At 54.4% G+C, this 18,807-nt stretch overlaps 2 protein-coding genes across 3 annotated transcripts in view; one reads left to right on the forward strand and one right to left on the reverse strand.

Moving 5' to 3' along the window:
* Positions 1–10,411, reverse strand: part of PEBP4 (phosphatidylethanolamine binding protein 4) — a 259,785-nt gene extending 249,374 nt beyond the window's left edge. The window contains exon 1 of the mRNA XM_055299807.1: positions 10,396–10,411. The gene's annotated coding sequence lies outside the window, so the exon portion shown is untranslated. The remainder of the gene's footprint in view (positions 1–10,395) is intronic.
* RHOBTB2 (Rho related BTB domain containing 2) overlaps positions 1–18,807 on the forward strand; it is a 32,531-nt gene that overhangs the window by 300 nt on the left and 13,424 nt on the right. The window contains exons 2-7 of one of the 2 annotated variants that reach the window (XM_055346412.1): positions 6,585–6,672; positions 14,219–14,420; positions 15,090–15,193; positions 15,721–15,906; positions 16,578–17,599; positions 17,891–18,009. In XM_055346412.1, the coding sequence (XP_055202387.1) occupies positions 6,617–6,672; positions 14,219–14,420; positions 15,090–15,193; positions 15,721–15,906; positions 16,578–17,599; positions 17,891–18,009 (1,689 nt within the window). In that variant the 5' untranslated portion in view covers positions 6,585–6,616. Of the gene's footprint in view, positions 1–6,584; positions 6,673–9,646; positions 10,186–14,218; positions 14,421–15,089; positions 15,194–15,720; positions 15,907–16,577; positions 17,600–17,890; positions 18,010–18,807 lie in introns of those variants that run through there. The other variant, XM_055299803.1, reaches the window with a different exon arrangement.

Below are 18,807 nucleotides of genomic sequence, written 5' to 3' on the forward strand. Positions count from 1 at the left end.
TTGATTCTGGACCAGTGACCCAAGGCAGCAGAGCCCAAGGCAGAAACTGTGTGTGTGTGTGTGTGTGTGTGTGTGTGTGAAGGGGTTACAGTTCCACATACAGTGGGAGTCTCCAGGGACAGTGTCTACAGGAGCCAGGGCAGGCCTCCATTCCACTCTCCTTGGAACCGAGCCAGGAGGGAAGGGGAAGCAGGGGTCTCTCCTCCTCCAACAGCCCTTCTCATCCTACTCAATCAAAGTGGCCTGTGACCAGGATGGGGCACTGCAACCGCCTGTGTTTCTGGGGCCCCCTCAGCCCTTACGCCCTTCTCCAGCCTGGGTGGCTCCTGCCAGTACCAGGGATGCCTCTGCTCTGCTGGCTTTCTTGCACCTGGCTTTTCCCCACCGCTCACCTCGAGACCCTGTGCAGCCTCTGGATATCCTTCCCCAGTCCTGGAGCTGCTGGATCCTCCTGGCAGTAGGATCCATTTCTCCGAAAAGAAATTGAACAGCATCCCTAACTCTAATCCTCACCCTCTCTTGGGCCCCTCACCCCACCCCACTCAATCTGGCTCCTCTCTCTAGGCACACCTGGCCCAGAACGCAGGGCAGCCAAGAACCCCCACCCCCACCCCACCACCCCAGCCGGCCTCCTGGCAAAGCAGTCGCTGAGTGAGAGAGCTCCTTTTGCTTTAGGAAGGGACGAGACTTAGACTTGAGGCTTCCTGGGGCCTGAGGATGCCCTGCTTGGTAACTCAGACAGGGAGCCGATGCAGAGAGCTGGGTGGCCATGGGCCCTAGCCAAGGTGAAGGCCACTGCGCAGGAAGTCAGACCCACTGAGGGGCTGTGTGAAGTGACCGTTTAAGGCTCCAGCTGCCCCTGTTTATAGGTGACGTTGACTCCGGGCTCTAAATTCTGTGTCCTCCTTGTGTCTCCACTTCTAGGGCATATTTATCTCCAGCAGTTAAGACCTGTCAGCTTCTCTGATATCAGAGAATATATATATATATATATATATATTGCATCAACTGAGTTAAAAGCCCATGCCTGGAGGCATGAAAACATTTCCACATTCTTGACTTCCTCTGGGGCTGGGGTTGCAGGGTGAGTGGGGGCCCGGAGGGCTCTGAGGCAAGCTGATCCATTCTCAGAGACCCTCCCTGATGGCAGAAAACATGTCATACGATAACCTCACACAGTCAGGATTTCAAAACCGGTGGGGATCATCCACCAGAACCACCTGGTCTCACGCAAGAGTAAACTGAAGCCCACAGAGATCAAGCCTGGGGAAAGGACCCCAGCACCAGGCCCCACATGGCCACAAACTCCCTGTGTGACTTGGCACATGCTGTGTTCAGCTCTGGCTCAGTTTGCTCAGATAAAGATAGTCATTTTCATATGAATTAAGAACAACACGTTAATGCTCTAAAATGAGGGCATGAGGTTGGAGGGGGCTCCGGGGCTGTGCCATCTCCCCTGAGAGGCTCTGGGCCTGCCCGCATTATGACAGTAGCGAGTCGCGTGGCTTCCTGAAGTTCGGCTTCCCCATCTACCAAGTAGGGATAATCGTACCTCCTCAGAGGATTGTTTTGAAGCGTAAATGAAGGAGTACAGTTAGCCCAGTACTGGGCATAGAACAGACTTGTGATAAATGATGATGATTATGATTAAGCTTAAGCTTCTTGGTGATCAGATGGCATCATCATTTTATAATCATCACCATCTCTAGCAGTGTCTGGCACTGGTAGGAGTTTAGCATGCATGTGATATGCAAAACAAGATAAATGAATAAATGAGCAAACAAGCCTCATTTTTCTCAGTCTTAGGGTAAGTGATGTGACTGGGGTTGCAAGGACAGGTCACATGCCTTTGGCCTGGCTTGGTTATTAGGGGCCCAGGCCACATCTGCCTGCAGCAGGGCCACAGGACAGGTCCCAGAGAGGTGCAGCGTGGTCAGCACTCCGAGTCCCCTAGCACCAGGGCTCCGCAGTCTCAGCTCCGCATGGATAAGATAGTGGTGGGAGCTGCTATAAGCCAAGGTCTGCTGAAGCCACATTGCCTCTCCAAGGCTTTCCTGTCGGGGTGTGGAGATGGGTCTCCTCTTGGGGCTACTTCCAGCCCCAGGATTCCACCCCCAGCTCAAGCTTCCAGACAGCTCTCAGCATGGGGCCCCTAGGAGAAAGATGAGGATGGGTTGGGGGAAAGCTAGGGTGAGCAGGAGTGAGCCCCAAGCTACCAGGAAAAGCTGAGGCATGCATTCAATGGCCTTTGAGGTGCCCAGACTGTGTTTCCAAGGGGCAGCATAACAGCACCCTGCCACCCCTGCCACTCTGTCCGGGGACCAGGGCCACAAGCTATGTCTCTAAAGGACCCACATGGGCAGCCCAGGTGGGTCAGTGGTTTAGCGCCGCCTTCAGCCCTGGGTGTGATCCTGGAGAGCCGGGATTGAGTCCCACGTCAGGCTCCCTGCATGGAGCCTGCTTCTCCCTCTGCCTGTGTCTCTGCCTCTCTCTCTCTCTCTCTTTCTCTTTCTCATAAATAAATAAATAATTTTTAAAAATCTTTAAAAAATAAATAAATAAAGAACCTACATGTTCTGGAGGAAGCTTCCAAACCTGAGCACCTGCTCCTACTCTCTGTCTCTGTGTCAGTCCCTACACCCCGCCTCACTTTGTGCCTTGCCCTGGGGGTCCAAAACTCTGGGAATGGCCACACCCTGCAGAGCAATGCTTTGGCTGAGACCCGGGGCCCTGGACTCTGCACGCTGCACCTTGACCCTGAGAGCAGCTGCAGTTTCCCAGGGTAGCTGGCTACTGACTCTGGCTGCTTGGAGCCTGAGAGAGGACTTCCAGGTCCAGAGAGGTCCAGAGACAATGCAGTTGCCCTGTTGGTCCCTCACCACTCCAGGAAAGTTCTGCCCAGCATTCCCCAGCTGTCTGCTCTGGAGGACCATGCAGGGTTGAATAATGCCCACGACGGTCCCTGGTTGTCTTGCTTGTTCACCAACCAGCCGTCCTCCTCTCTTTGACCAAACCAGAGCCAGGTGCAGATGTTTTTTCTAGAAATTTCTGCCCAGGAGGTGGGGAAAGGAAGAGGGAAGAATAGGGGTGGGGGCAAAGGAAAGGGAGAACAAGAGGGAAGAAGGAAAGAAGAGAAGAAAAAGGGGCCTTCATGGGAGCTGGAGCAGATCCTTGATGGATCCCAGACTTTGTGGAGGATGTGGAGCTTTAGAAATTGGAGGATTCTCTTCCTCTGGTTATAAAAAGTCAGGGCCAGAGGCTCCTTAGATGTCTTCCAGGTCAACTCCCTAATTTTGCTGAGAACCCTGGGAACCCCCTTCCAGAGTCCACTCCAGCGACTTTTACACCCTTCCTTCCTCATGTTGTTGGAGCCCAAGTACCAAGATGGCTCCAGGGCTCTGGCAAAGGGTGCAGAGGGTGGTGCTCTGCAGGCTCTGGCCTGGAGCCCTGCAAGGGGAACCCAGAGTGCAGGTGAGGGCCAGCTCCCTTCCTGGGAAGCTGCACACAATCCTTTCATCTGCGTCAAAAGCAGCTACAGCCCCAGATTCAGGTCTGGTTACTGACAGGCAGCAATGCCCAAGGCAGGGTCCAGATTCAGGCTAAGCTGACCTTGACAGGAACACTGAGCCCTCCAAGGGTTTACTAAACAAACTCTGTCTTCTTCTCAGTAAGATTCTCTGTTCCATGCCATGCATTCCTTTATCTGGAAGCGGTAAACAATAACACACACTCACAGTGGACCATCTCTGAGGGCCAACAAAAATCTTTCCCATCCCTAATGTGGATTATTATTCCTGTGAGCAGCAGCAATACCAGCGCCCAAGGGAGAGGTGGGTCAGAAGTAAGGAGACTGGGGGGCTCCTGGACACACATCTCCACTGGCATCCCCCCTCAGCCCCCTCCCTGCCCCCCTCTAGAACACCGCAGCCACATGGAAACCCATGGGGAACAGTTGGGGCTTTTTATAATCTTTATTTGTTAACAGTTCAGGCTATTTTTTTTCCATGCTTGCAAGAGATGCCAATGCCTCATGAAAAAGTTGTGAAAAAAAACAAGTCTATTTTGGGGTGATCAGCCTCCTCAGAGCTTCTCACTTGCAGCTCTGCAGGGCTCCAGGAACGAGCCTGTCCTCTCTCGGAAGGTCTGGAGCCTGCTTGAAGTGAAGGATCTTGGGCCTTGAAGGCGCTGGCTAGGGGGGTGCATTTTTTTTTTTTTATAATTAATTTTTATTGGTGTTCAATTTACCAACATACAGAATAACACCCAGTGCTCATCCCGTCAAGTGTCCCCCTCCGTGCCCGTCATAGGGGGGTGCATTTTTGCCCACTGCCCTTTGTAACTTTTCTGTCTACGAAGTGCAGCAGAAGTAACACCATGTCGCTTCTTTCTGCTGGAGGCCTGCCTAGTGGTTTCTAGCGTAGTGTCCTGAGAAATAACATCCCAGGAGCCTTGGGGTGGCTCTTGCATTTCCCCTGTGGTATTAGTGGTGGTGGTGCTTGCAGCTCTTAAAGAGAGAAGCCAACCGGTGCCCCAGTCTCTCCTCTAAGCAAAGAGCTGCTTCAGAGCTGCAGATCCACTGCTTGGAGGCTTCAGCCAGCTGTGGCTCCCTAGGAGGCAGGGCCAGGGTGGAGGGGCTCGGGTGAGTGGGCAGAGGGGTCTGCACGCTCAGATCTCTGCCAGCTGGGGCCGGCTGCAGCCTGGCCAGGCCAGACTGGGAGTGGATTCTTCAGCTCCTGCTTTGAGCAGCGCCTCCAGCCCCACAGTGTGGTGGAGGGGAGGCTGCAAGGGGCCAGTTGGGCTTTGAAAATCCCAGGTAGAAATTTTGCTTGTGTTCCTTTCACTGCCTCACCTGCTTGTTCATTTTCTCCAGGGAGCCCCTGGGCACCAGGGCCAAGGTGGGCATGGGATTTTCCAACCCTGGTAGGTGAGACTGCCAGACTTCTACACCCTCTGTGCTGCCTGCTGGCCACAGGCAGTGTAGGCAGCCGAGGCACAAATGGGAGATGGGTCCCCCTTCGCACAGGGATACTGAGCACAAATCCATGAGGGGGGAGGGGGCAGAAATGAAGGAGGAGTTAGAGGGAACACACAGTCTCTGATCTCAGCCCTGGAAGGGGCCAAGAGAGCATCATCTAGCGCCCCGCCCCCCCATCTTCAGGCAAGTCATATTATTATCCCAACAGAAGACCAGAGAGGTTAGGTTCCTTGCCCAAAGTCACACAGCCAGTTCCTGGCAGAGGGGAAACTAGAGCCGAAGCTGGCACCAGTTACTGCAGTGGTTGCTCTTCTGCTTTAGTTTCTTTTTACTCAGGGCTCTTGGGGCTCCTACTGTCCACAACCCTACGCACATTGGGCTTGGGGGACTTCTTTTTTTTTAATATTTTATTTATTTATGACAGTGACAGAGAGAGAGAGAGAGAGGCAGAGACACAGGCAGAGGGAGAAGCAGGCTCCATGCACCGGGAGCCCGACATGGGATTCGATCCCGGGTCTCCAGGATCGCGCCCTGGGCCAAAGGCAGACGCCAAACCGCTGCACCACCCAGGGATCCCCGGGGACTTCTTACCTTAGCTTTCTTCTGCTTTGTGGTCCCCTGTCCCTGGAGGGTTGTCACAGAGATGCCCCTCTATTACCCTTTAACGACACAGTACCAGCTACTTCCAGAGGTATCCAGCTGGTTTCTCTGAGCCCTTCCTTAATCATTCCCTATCTCTCCTCAAATTCCAGAATTTTCTTTTTTTATTATTTTATTTTTTTAAAGATTATTTATTTATTTATTCATGAGAGACACAGAGAGAGGCAGAGACATAGGCAGAGGGAGAAGCAGGCTCCCTGTGGAGAACCCGATGCGGGACTTGATTCCAGAACCCTGGGATCACGACCTGAGCCAAAGCCAGATACTCAACCACTGAGCCACCCAGGTATCCCCCAGAATTTTCTTTGGCTGAACTGGTTGCAAGATTGTGACTGACCATTTAAGGAAGCTGAAGGTGGAGGTCTCTGCCTCTTACTATGTTTCTGATCCCTCCCCACTTTGTCCCCCAAATACTTCCCTCTTCCATTCTCAGCCTTGGTGGTCATCAGCTGATATTCTGCTGAGCCTAATCTGGGTCAGGAACTTCTTCAGTGAAAAGGATGGTTGATAAAATATAGGCCTTCCATGCTAGGAGCCCATAATAAATATCAGTGTTGGATAAACTGACCCGACCCTTACACATGAGAAAACAGGCCCAGGGAGGAAAGAGACTTGCCCACCATCACCCAGCTGCATGACGATGGAATCCAGGCCTCCTGATGGACAACAGACTGTCCTTTCCAAATTGCCAAACCAGTTCGGAGGGTGCAAGAGCCTGCAGCATGGGATGGACCCTCAGCCCTGTTCATGACCCTCAAGGAGCTCCTTGATTTCCCAGGTGACCTCTGGGTCAGCCCAATGGGCCTGGACAGCAGGAGCCACACTCTTGCCCTGAGTAGACCCTCTGTACGGGTCGACCAACCTGGTGGTGCCTCTGCAGGTAGCTCACAGTGTGTTTATTCCTTCTCTCACTGTCTTCCCCTGCCCTGCCCCATTCATTTCTGTCCAGCATAGCCAGGAGCCTGGAGGGTACCCAGAGCAATGGCGACCCAAAGACAAGGCCGGTACAGCCTGTGGAAGACCTCCCTGGACAGCATGTGAGTAACCACTGGTGGGGTTGACTCCTGCGTTCTCACATTCCCCACCCAGACATTCATTCACCCATCAAGCATTTATTGAGCTCCTGTTGAGTACTGGTAGCCATACCAGCAAGAAGGAAACTCTCGAATAAACATGGTCCCTTCCCTGAACAGTTCTCAGTACAGGGAGGAAGAGAGAGACCCAATGACAGAGCAGTGGGATTGGTATTATTCGGGGAGCACAGAAGGAGGGCAGGGAACTTTGCCAGCTTTGTAGGGGGTATTCATGGTGGGCTTTCTGGAAGAAGTGCTATCTAAGCTGAGTCTTGAAGGATGAGTGAGCATTATCCAGGTGAAGTGATGAGAAGAAGTATTCAGGCTGAGAGAACTGTTTGAGCAAAGGCCCAGGAGGGTTCTGTCTCTTATGACAACCTGGTGATGCCCCCTGAGTCCTGGGCAAGGAGGCTGAGAGACTCTGGACTTTCCAGATTTGGCTGTCCTTCCCCCTGACAAGGCTCTGCATGTTGAGATGCCAATGCCATGTGCCCCAGACTGCATGCTGCTGGGGAGAGGGGCAGGCTTTCATGTCAGACCTGTGGGGTGGGCTTTGTTCAAGTGTTCCAGGAGAGGGCCGAAAGAAGAGAGATCAGTAGCCTGCCAACGGTAGAAAGGCTGGAACTGTGTGCGACACAAATGGAACGTGCAGGTTGGAGGAGGCCACACGGAGAGAGGAGTCTGCAAAGCTTGGGCAGGCACCGGGGAGGAGCCTCTGGAGCCTCAGGCAGAGGAGGACTTGTGGCACTGGCTGAGAGCCTGCCGAGAAGGTGCCCTCCTGAGAACCACGATGGAGAGTTTTCTCCCCAGATGGGGCTTCTCCTCACAGGCTTCCAGAAAATGGCAGCTCATGATGTCCTTGAGGAGAGTGGCTATGGGCGTAGCTGGATGGGATGCCTGTTGGGGACAGGCTCAAGGGGCCTATATCATGGGACAGAGGAGTCACCAGAGGGCATTGTTCAGGGCAGAGATGTTGGAGGAGGCTCTGATTGGGAATGCCTGAGAGGTGCTGCAATCAGAACTCTGATTTGAAGAAAAGCTGAAAAAGAGGATTGTGCGCCAAAAGCAGAACTAGAAATTAAGATCGTGTCCCCCAACGGAGCACCTGTCTCTGCCTGCAACAGTTTACCCAATGTGAGCGGGGTGGGGGGTGCAATTTCCTTTGGCCAACCTTACACCTTGGAACCCCAACAGCGCAACCTCTTGGGCAGTGAGGTCTCCAGGCTGAGCTGGCTCTTTCTCTGAAGGAGGAAAGGGCATTGGCCCCATAGAGGCAGACCCGGGAGCCCCTCCATTTGGGGCAGAGGGCAATTCTGTTTTTCTGCTCTGTACTACCCTGGGGCCGTCCCTGCTGCTGGGATGTGTGAAAGGTGAAGCCAACAGGCTGGCGCTCTGGAGCTGGGTGGGGGCAACAGGGTATCAGCAGGGGAGGCCTTGGCCCCTTGGTGCTCCCGTGCAGAGATGTCATGCTATGCTTTTCTTTGGGGCAGGGACATCTAGCACACAGAGGATGGGCTGAGGCTCTTCATCGCCAAACATGTGGGAAGAACACGCCTGCGCATGGCTTTCTTTTCCTATGCATGTATTCAAACCAATACGTTCTGTTCTTATGGAGACAGAATCCTAACCAGAAGGGTGAAGCGGCACACCTAGTCATCGCTAACCTCTTCTTCAGCTCTGGGGAGGTTCAGAAGAAGGTGGGGGAAGCATCCTCCACCAATCAGGCACTAACTGAACATGGACCAGGCCAGAAAGCACATTTATCACAAACTCCTTAACGAGCAACTTCCAATTATATGCATTCATAGATGGAAAGCATACTTCAGAGAATACAAAACTCATTTTTATTTGGCTTTTTTTTTTTGGCAATGGATTTCTCTTCCTAATCATATTTTTGCATAAACTAATATTAAACTGGATTTGCATTCTCAGAGCACAAGCTGGAGCCGGTGAGGTGGGAGGCATGTCAGTCTGGACTTAAAAAATTGCCCGCAGATAATTGACAAAACAGATAAAATCAGACTGAGCTGGGTACTGTGATTACCAGTAGTCAGGATCATCAGAATCCAACTGGCCTTGGACATGGAAACTTCCTTTGAGGACTGCCTAGTATTTACAGAAATCATCCCTTATAACCTCTTTGTTTTACAGAGGAGTAAACTGAGACAGAGAGTCCAAAGGTGTCTTAGGCTAGTATCCTCATGGCATTTCTTTTAAGGGGTCAGAAGATAGTAAACTATCTAGTTTACTATCTAGTAAACTCCAGGTGGCAATAGGATGGAGGTGGGCTGGAAGCACAGACTGCTGACAAGGGAGGGAGGAGGAGAAGGCCTAGATGGGAAAAGGTGCAGGTGATAGTGACCCAAAGTCCTGGGGCCCTGCAGGAGTCGGAGGCACAGGCTGTAGCTGCACGGCTAGTGATCAAGGAAGGAAGGCCCCCAGGTGCCAGGAAGACGCTCAAGCCAAAGGAGGGCCTGTATGGAGACGCTGTGTTCCTCTCCCCCTGGGCCGGGGGCGGAGGCCTGGGCTTAATGGGCAATGAAAATATGCCAAGTTCCCCTCCCCTAACTCGCATCCCTTCCAGGGCTAAGATTCGTCTCCCAGTTCTTCCTCAGCCTCGCGGAGGAAAGGGGGAAACCCCGTGGGCGTCCGGCCGAGATCTTGCACCTTGCCAGGTGGAGGGAAGCGCCCCGCCCCCAGTGGTGGGCCGAGACCCTCCCAGGCTCGTCCCTCCAGGCGTGGGCAGGGAGGGAGGGCGAATGGGGGTGGGCGGAGCCCGGAGCGGGGGCGGGGCCGCCGGCCGCCCAATCCCCTTCTTGCCCCGCCCCGCCCCGCCCCCAGCTCCCGTTCCACCAATGGTGCTCCGCGGTGGGCGGAGCCTGTCCCGGCCGCCGGCCTGGGTGCGCTGTTTCCCCCCCCCCCCGGTTCTTCCTCCCTTTCTTTCTTTCTTTTTTTTTCCCCCCTCTCCTTTTTTTGTGAATGAAAAAAGGAGGTCGCGAGCGGGCCGCGGGACTGCAGCGCCCGGCGTCTTGGCGGCCGCGCCCCTGCCCTCCTGCGCTGCGCGTCGCCTGCAGCCTCCGCAGCCCGAGGACCCGCGGCGGCGGCGCGGCCCAGGCGCCCGAGGTCGGGGCGGCCGCGCGCAGCCCCCTCCAGCGCGCCTCCATGACCCCGGGCGCCCGGGGCGCGGGGAGATGCTGATCCGGAAGAGGCGGTGGCTGCAGTGGCGCGCGCGCGGCCGCCCCCGGCCCGCCGTCCGGCCTGGGCGGCTCTGCCTGAGTTTCCGATCCCGCGCGACCCGGGCCCGGAGCCTGTAGCGGCGGCGGCGGCGGCGGCGGCGGCGGCGGCGGCAGCGCGGCGGCCCCGCATCGTCCTAACTTGCACGCGCGGAGTGACCCCAGACATTTCACTAAAATGAGCGTGCTTAGCAGGAAGAGATGTGTTCCTTACACTAGAAATTACCCCGTCACATGTAGTGGTGTAAGTAAATGATTAATTTCTATTATGGCCGGGTTGCAAGCTGCCTGGAAACGCGCCGCCTCGCCCTCCCGTGCCCTCCCCGGCCCTACCTGCGCCCCTTCTGCAGACTCCCCTCCCTTTACCCCCCACCCCCCACCCCTCACCCCTGCGGGTCCCTCTCCCCTTGGCTAGAGCTTTGGCTGCTGGGGTCTCAGGGGGCGGGGGACTAACCTTTTCCGGGTTTTTCTAGGGAAAGGAACAGGACTTGATTGCCTCGGCGTGAGGTGGCCTTCCCCTCTACCCGTTTTTAAACATTTTATTTCTGTTTCGTGTGTGTGTGTGTGTATGTGCAGAGCAGCGTGTCAGGAATCAAGGTCCAGAGTGGTGGAAATGTTTCTGTTTAAAAACCAATGGCATTTGGATGTTTTGCTCGCCGATCCGGAGACCTTTCTTTCAACCCAACTCCATTGCAGTCTGTGCATCAGAGTTCTGGCAAACTATGGGAGAGACGCTTAGCGTTGCTTGTTGATGTTTGAGAAGGTTTGTGTGTGTGTGTTCAGGTTTGCAGTTTTTGTTAATACCATCATTCAAGATCCCTTTGAGCCTTGCTGTCCATTGAATCTGCAGGAGGGACTCCTCTCATCTCTCCGCCTTCCCCAATGCTACAGTGTCAGCAACCTCGGTGAAAAGCCACCCTCTTTGGTCTTCTCTTCCCGATTTTCCCTTCCTCCCCATCCTCCTCGATTTTTACCTTCATTTTGAGGATATTCCTCCCTTTTGCATTTTGTAAGATGCAGGATGTGGGATATTGGTTGCTAGGAGACAAACCAGGCTCCCAGGGAGATTCTGTTGTTTCCTTGACAACCAGACTAGGACAGCCACAGATGAACAAGCCTCCTATCAGCTGTGGGAGGGAAAGGGGGGCTTTTCTGGGCTCTGCAAAGAGTGTGTGTAGGGGTGTGGGGGTGGGACTGAGCCGGTGAGGGTTGTAGCTAATCTGAGCACACCCTGCTTTTTGGCCTGGCCTGAGTACAAGGAGCTCGGAGAGCAGTGGGCAGGAGGCCGATTGTGGAGAGGGGGACAGGGATCGTGGGACAGGGTGGGGAGGGAGCATCTATGTGACTCTGTGATCACTGAGGGAGAGGAATGAATTGGAGGTGGTGGTACCCCGGGCAGGATGGCAAGGAAGCCATAGTTTATGGAGGTTTGTCTAGAGGCTCAGAAGGAATGACAATGAGGCAATTGTGCGGAAAAGTCTAGTCATTGAAGGAGAGCGTGCCAGAAGGGAAGGGGAACTTGAGAAGCTCATTGAGTGGGTTGTATCATCATCATACATCACCAATGATACAGTAAAGTAGCAATATTCTAGAGCAAAAATTATATTACTGGTGGTTTTGGCACGCTGTCTCCAGTACAGAATCCCTGTTTAAGACAGGCCTGATTCGACTAAAGAGTTTTGCCTGCTGGCTTAATTGGGCCAGTCTGTATCTTAAAGAGAGAGAGAATTATATATATAGATATGTAATCTAGCATTATATAATACCAGATTACATAAGAAGACAAATACCTCCTTTCCGCCCAGGCTCTCTTGGCGTGAATTCACCAAGATTTGGAAAACTTTCTTCCAGAGGCCTCATACCCATTTTCCAGAAGGGCAGACTGATGCCCAGAGAAGCCAAGTGATTTGCCCTTTCCTAGATCAGAAGCTTCCTAGATTTGAAGTCAGGCAGTTGGGACAGGGGTGGAGTGGGTGAGAATGATAAAAATAGGGAGGAAGTCCAAGGACAAGCAGGGGAAGGCTGCAGGAGCAGCTGAAGAGTGGATGGGGAGGGGCTGTGGAGCCGAGCAGCACCCAGCAGGTCTGCTGTCAAAACTCGGCAGTGTTTGTTGCCGTCCTACTTGTTGGTTAGCTGTCCCTTACTTAACCCTGGAGGTGTTTGAGGTGTGCAGGGGTGTTTTAATCATAAATTCTCTGATTTTGAACCAGCATTGCTCTACTGGTGTTCTGGCATCCTCCTCACCATCCAGGTGCTCCTGGATTTAAGAACTGCTGCCCCTCCTCTGTGCCTCCTCATTCCTCCTCCTGCTTCCACACCCACAAGGCCATTAGAATCTAAATTTGAGAAAGAAGTTCTGTTGGTGAGTGGGTTATAGTCTCTCTCCTCCAGCCATACATATTTGTGTTTGGGAGTCTGTCTGTTTTGTCCTTCAGAAACTACAGCCCAGGTCATTCCTTCCCAGTTGCCTGACTTGAGATCAGGAACCATCAAAGTGGGTTTCCTGGTCTTGAGCTCGGGAGAGAGCAGGGAGGAGGCAAGATGGTGGTTAGAATAAGGGCTGCCCACTAGGGAGGGTAAGGAGGGTAGAGGAGGCAGGAGGAATCATGCAGCCAATTGCTCTGGAGATTGAGGAGGGGCTGCGTGGAGCCCCCTTGTTTGGAGTTCAGATCCTGTAAAATTCCGAGAAGGAGGAGGCGCTTGTCTCATTGAAAAGTCCTTGCTGCACTTTCTGCTTAGGTTGCTGAGATGTATCTACTCACGCAAATCCCAGTTGCCATCGTTACTTGGATATTTCAGTTCTGCATTCCTGCATGCTGGCATCCAGTTACAGCCCGGCAGGAATGGAGCTGCTCTGTTGCTGCTGGTGGCCTGGCTCTCTGGCCGGATGGCTCAGCGGTGAGGGTGCCTGGATTGCCTCCAGGACTCCTAGGAGTTCAGCCTTCCTTGGCCTAGGAAGGAATCCTCCAGGTGGCTCCAGCCCCCAGCTGACTTCGTGCACACAGGGAATGTGAGCAGGAGCAGGCCAGTGACCTAGGTGAAAAACCAAGTTCCCTAACAACGTCTGCCTTGCACCTACCTCTGCCTCCTCCCCTCAACCCCTTCAGCAGAGTAGATGCCACTGGAGCCTGCCATCCGAAGTCCCTTCACCCCCAAGCTGAGGGTCCCTTTTGGGTGACAGCGTTTTAAACACTTACATGACATTTTGACTACAGAAGGCCTTTCTGTTTGTTAATTTGAGCCATCCCCCTCTGTGGGTGCACAAGGCACTTCCCCTCTGCTCAGCACAGAAGGAAACTGAGGCAAACATTTGCCCAGAAATTCAAGCCCAAGTTTCTGACCCCCCTTCTTTCCCCAGCAACCCCATTACCCATGCAGCCAATTGAGCGTCCTTCCAGCAGTGCCAGGTGTCTGGGGGCTTCCAGCCTGAGAATCCTTCTCCCTAGGAATGGAAAGTATGGAAGGGGACCCATCTCATTCTCCCTCAGGCTGCATGCAGGATGCTTAGAGGGCATGCCTGAGTAGGGGTGGGGAGGACCCCTGGACACAGACTGAATGGTCACAGGCCCATGTTTACTCCACTGCCATCTCAAAACTGGGCCTGCAGCTGAATGAGCCAACATGACAGGCTCAGAGGAGAGGAGAGGAGGCCCATGGGCTGCTCAGGCATCTCTCTAAAGGAGGCCCGGGGCTAGGATTGGAGGGTAGCCATAGGCAAGCCAGGGCTTGAAAATCCACCACCAGGGAGGGAGGCAAACAAAGGTGGAGGACAGGAGAGCTGCCACCCAGCTCTGACAAGTCCATTAAATTTTAAAGTGGCCCTGCCCTCAGGCATGCTGGGAAGGGGTGGAGACCTGGCCTGGACTCTGCTTTTCTCAGCTGTTTGTAGTTCTGCCCAGAGGAGGAGAGTGTGGATGATGAGTGAGCTTCCCAGGTAGACTCTCCTCTTCCTGGGAGCGTGGGGATGGGCCCCACGGCAGGGTCTGCCTGGGGATCTCTCACCGGCCTCCCCCAGCCAGAAGCCCAGTGGGAGGATGGTGGCAACAGGAGGCAGATGAGTAGATCGTGCGGTAGAACTGCTCCTCTCAGCCTGAATGCCCCCCCCGCCACTTCCCAGGCCCCGCAGAACTATCGCCCAGAAAGCTACCCACTCCCTTCACCCCCTCTCCACTCAAAAGCTGGCAGACGGGCCAGCCTGACAGAGGAGAGCCACTGGCCCTGGCCCTCGGGCCTCTGGGGCGCGGAGCCGTCTTGACCGCTGTGTTCTTCTCCCTCAGGTCCCAATTAATGGATTCTGACATGGATTATGAAAGGCCAAACGTAGAGACCATCAAGTGTGTTGTGGTGGGAGACAACGCGGTGGGCAAGACCAGGCTCATCTGTGCCCGGGCCTGCAATGCCACCCTCACCCAGTACCAGCTGCTTGCCACCCATGTGCCCACGGTTTGGGCCATTGACCAGTATCGGGTGTGCCAGGAGGTAAGTCTACAAGGCCGCTCGGCTGGGGGCCCGCCCTGTGTATCTGGGCTTCTTTCCAAGCCATAGCTCAGTGTCTCCAAACAGGACCCAGCCCATGGAGGCCCCTGGGGATGGAGGGGGGGCAGCAGCTGAAGAGGAAGGAGCTCCTGGAGAGAGGGCTGAAATGAGCCCACCCCAGGGGGAGGGATCTTTAACCATTTGTGTTTTGCATAGCTGGGCTGGTGCCGGAGACCCAAACTTTGCCTGGAGCACAGCATCTTATGCAGTCACAGCCCCCAGTAATAGGGAGCACTGTGGGGAAGAGGGTGGTGTGTTGGAGAGCAGAGAGGAAGGAAAAAACTGTTGGCTAATACCAAAATCAGAAGCCTGTGATTTGCAGATGAAGCTGGGAACAGGGCAGGCTCCCTGACAGTCTGCCCTCTTAGAGGCTCTTCCTTTCTGACCAGCTTAGAGGCTACTCTTGCTGTTGAGTCTGCAGAGATGGCACCTGGCTAAAGTGCTATGCACGGCACTTGGACACAGAGGGGGTGGCTAGCTCTGTCCCTCTACCCCCATGCTGTCCAAGACCCTCAGGGATGAGTTGGCGTCACCCTGAGCTAACATGTGAAACCCCTAGAACCATTGCTCATGATTCCCACTCCTCTCCCTCACCGCTGCCACATCCCACAGGTGCTGGAACGCTCCAGAGACGTGGTAGATGATGTCAGCGTCTCCCTCCGCCTCTGGGACACCTTTGGAGACCACCACAAAGACCGTCGCTTTGCTTATGGGAGGTAGGTAAGACCTCTGGTTGCCTGCAGGGAGCCAGGTGGGGCAGGCTTTCCCTGCTTTTAAAGTGAGCAGCACGGTGACATTTCAGCTGGGATGTGGGAGCAGGGCACACAGCATTGGCAGACCCTCAGGGGGGAGGCAGCCTGGGACACTGGAAGGAGCCGGGTTTGGCCTCAGGAAGCCAGGTTGGACTCTCAGCCCTGCTACCTATCAGCTCTGTGACTATGTGCAAATAGAACCTGTTCTGAAATGATTTTCCTAACCTGTGAATTGTAAAATGGTAATTTCTAACCCGTAAGACAGCTTTGAGGTCAAAACGAGGGTTTTCAAAGGCTCTGAAATGCTAAATTAGAGGCTCATAAGTTAGAAGTCCTCTTATGATCCGTCTGTGTAAGGTCACGTGAGTGGATGCATGACAGATGTGGGATGTAGTGTAGGGTGGGGTGTGTATGTGTATTCTCCCTTGTTCCAGGGGCCGATCACCTACCGCTAGCTTTCCCGGCCCGTAACCTCATTCTCCCACCCCCAGATCCGATGTGGTGGTTCTGTGCTTCTCCATTGCCAACCCTAATTCCCTGCACCATGTCAAGACCATGTGGTACCCAGAAATCAAGCACTTCTGCCCCCGAGCACCTGTCATCTTGGTGGGCTGCCAGCTGGACCTGCGCTATGCTGACCTGGAGGCTGTCAATAGGGCCAGGCGACCCTTGGCTAGGTAGGGGGTGCTGGTGCCTAAGGAGGGGCAAGGTGGCAGACAGAGGGAGGGGGTGCATCTCCATGGATCCTGTTCAGCCCTGAGGGAATCCACTTGGCCTCATGTCTTACCTTCCATTTGAAGCAAGCCATGCGGGGGAGTGGGAGAGGGGGCAAAGAGAGTGCCCATTATGGTTCATTTGTTCATCCATCCCTGTATCCATCCATCCATGCATGTATTATAGTCTGTGAGGGCAATCCTAGGGTGAGCACCATGGGACAGGATAAAAGGAGGTGGTCTTTGCGTGAAAGGGGCTTATGATCACCGTGGGAGGTGAACTCCATATATGGCCATGTTAAAAACCAGCATGCAATATTGCATGCTAAGTGCCAGAGAGGTAGTGCTGCCTCGCTTGGAGTTGGGAGGGTGGGGACCTGGCATAAATACGGAAGGCTTCCTGTAAGAAGAGGGGATTGGAAGCGGGCTTGAAGTACTGGTAAGATTTGACTAGACAGAGGAGAAAGAGCAGGAGTGAGGCAGAGACAGATCCTGAACAGAGCCCTCCACCCCCACCCCACCCTTCAGTCCCCTGAAGAACAGGCAGGCTGTGGAGAACTGCCTCTGCCCTCCTCTCCCTTTCCCTCTTCTCTTCCCCCACCAACATCTTTGGTTTTCCTTCTTGAACCTACCAGGCCCATCAAGCCCAATGAGATCCTTCCCCCAGAGAAAGGTCGGGAGGTGGCGAAGGAGCTGGGCATCCCCTACTACGAGACCAGTGTGGTGGCCCAGTTTGGCATCAAGGACGTCTTTGACAATGCCATCCGCGCTGCGCTCATCTCCCGGCGGCACCTGCAGTTCTGGAAATCCCACCTCCGCAATGTGCAGCGGCCTCTGCTGCAGGCACCCTTCTTGCCTCCCAAGCCACCCCCCCCCATCATTGTGGTGCCCGATCCCCCGTCCAGCAGCGAGGAGTGCCCCGCCCACCTCCTGGAGGACCCGCTGTGTGCGGATGTCATACTGGTGCTGCAGGAGCGGGTGCGCATCTTTGCCCACAAGATCTACCTCTCCACCTCGTCCTCCAAGTTCTACGACCTGTTCCTCATGGACCTGAGTGAGGAGGAGCTGGGGGGCCCCTCGGGGCCAGGGGGCCCTCGCCCAGAGGACCACCGGGGTCACCCTGATCACCACCACCACCATCACCACCACCACCACCACGGCCGGGACTTCCTGTTGCGCGCGGCCAGCTTTGACGTTTGCGAGAGCGTGGAGGAGGGTGGGGGCTCTGGTCCTGCTGGGCTCCGTGCCTCCACCAGCGACGGGATCTTAAGGGGCAATGGAACAGGGTATCTGCCTGGGAGGGGTCGAGTACTGTCTTCCTGGAGCCGAGCTTTTGTGAGCATCCAGGAAGAAATGGCAGAGGATCCTCTCACCTACAAATCCCGGCTGATGGTGGTGGTAAAAATGGACAACTCCATCCAGCCGGGGCCCTTCCGGGCTGTTCTCAAGTACCTGTACACCGGAGAGCTGGACGAGAACGAGCGGGACCTCATGCACATCGCCCACATTGCTGAACTGCTGGAGGTCTTTGATCTGCGCATGATGGTGGCCAACATTCTCAACAACGAGGCCTTCATGAACCAAGAGATCACTAAGGCCTTCCATGTCCGCCGGACCAACCGGGTTAAAGAGTGCTTGGCAAAAGGCACTTTCTCAGGTATGGATTGTGCTTAGGAGGGTAGGGGAAACTAACCTCCTGTTAGTCTTCTGAAGAGTCGGGGTTGGTCCGATTAGCCTTTTGAGTCATCTCAGCTGCTGATGTCCTGGAGGTATGATGACTCTGCCCCTGAAGCCTAGCACCCAAGCCCGAGAGCTTGGTCACGTAGCACTCTACGGCTGTGGCTTCAGAAGGAAGTGGGTTGTCTCGGCACAAGGTCGAGCTTTGGGGTCGGTGGTCCCACATTCTTTTACCACATCCTCACGAGATACCTCTTCTCCTCCTGGACAGATGTGACCTTCATCCTGGACGATGGCACCATCAGTGCCCATAAGCCCCTGTTGATTTCTAGCTGTGACTGGATGGCCGCCATGTTTGGGGGACCATTTGTAGAGAGTTCTACCCGAGAGGTAAGGCTGGGAGGGGAATGGTTGGGAAGGAGAGAGAGACCTACACGCTTCGCACCTGAAGCATCTGCCATTTACTGGTACTTCCCTCAGCACTGCCTAGGTGCTTGCTCACCACCGAGTGACAGGCTCACGACAAGTTGATGAGTTGGGTCCCATAGCCAAGGATCTTACGATATATCAAGACAGGATTATAGTGACATCTTCACTTTATGGTGTAGAAAGCACTTCTGATACATTAGCTCATATCAGCTCACACACAACTCCTATACATGGTGTCCTGTTCCCACTTTACAGAGTGAGGCCCCAGGAAGTTAAGTGTCTGGTGCAAAGTTATGTAAGTAGAAAGGAGAGGTTCAGACTTGAACTCAAGACTTCCCATTCCTTGGCTCTATATGTTGTACCCTGCTTTCTCCCTAACACAAGTGAGCCCACTGGAAAAAATTTGGTGTGTGCCAACATGAATCCATCGCTGTTTTAAATGTCAGTCTTACTGAGGTACAATGAAGCCCACAGATCAGGAGAAGATTGCCCTTGAACAAAGAGCTATTTATACTCACAGGTGTCAGTAGGCGGGGGCACGCACGGCATAGGAGACCATACGGGGAAGCAGCAGGGTCAGCCTGGAGGCAGAGGGAGCGAGCGAGGGGTGACAGGACACGAGCCTTCACTGTAGTTCCTATGGGAAGCAACGAGGTAAGGCAGGGGGAGCAGGCTCAGGATTGGCTAGTCTGAATGATTTCAGCAGGTTTTGGGGCTGTCCCAAGTCATCTGGTACCTGGCCTTGGGGTGACGAGAGCA

Source organism: Nyctereutes procyonoides, unplaced genomic scaffold, assembly GCF_905146905.1.
Source record: "Nyctereutes procyonoides isolate TBG_1078 unplaced genomic scaffold, NYPRO_anot_genome, whole genome shotgun sequence".
NCBI lineage: Eukaryota > Metazoa > Chordata > Mammalia > Carnivora > Canidae > Nyctereutes > Nyctereutes procyonoides.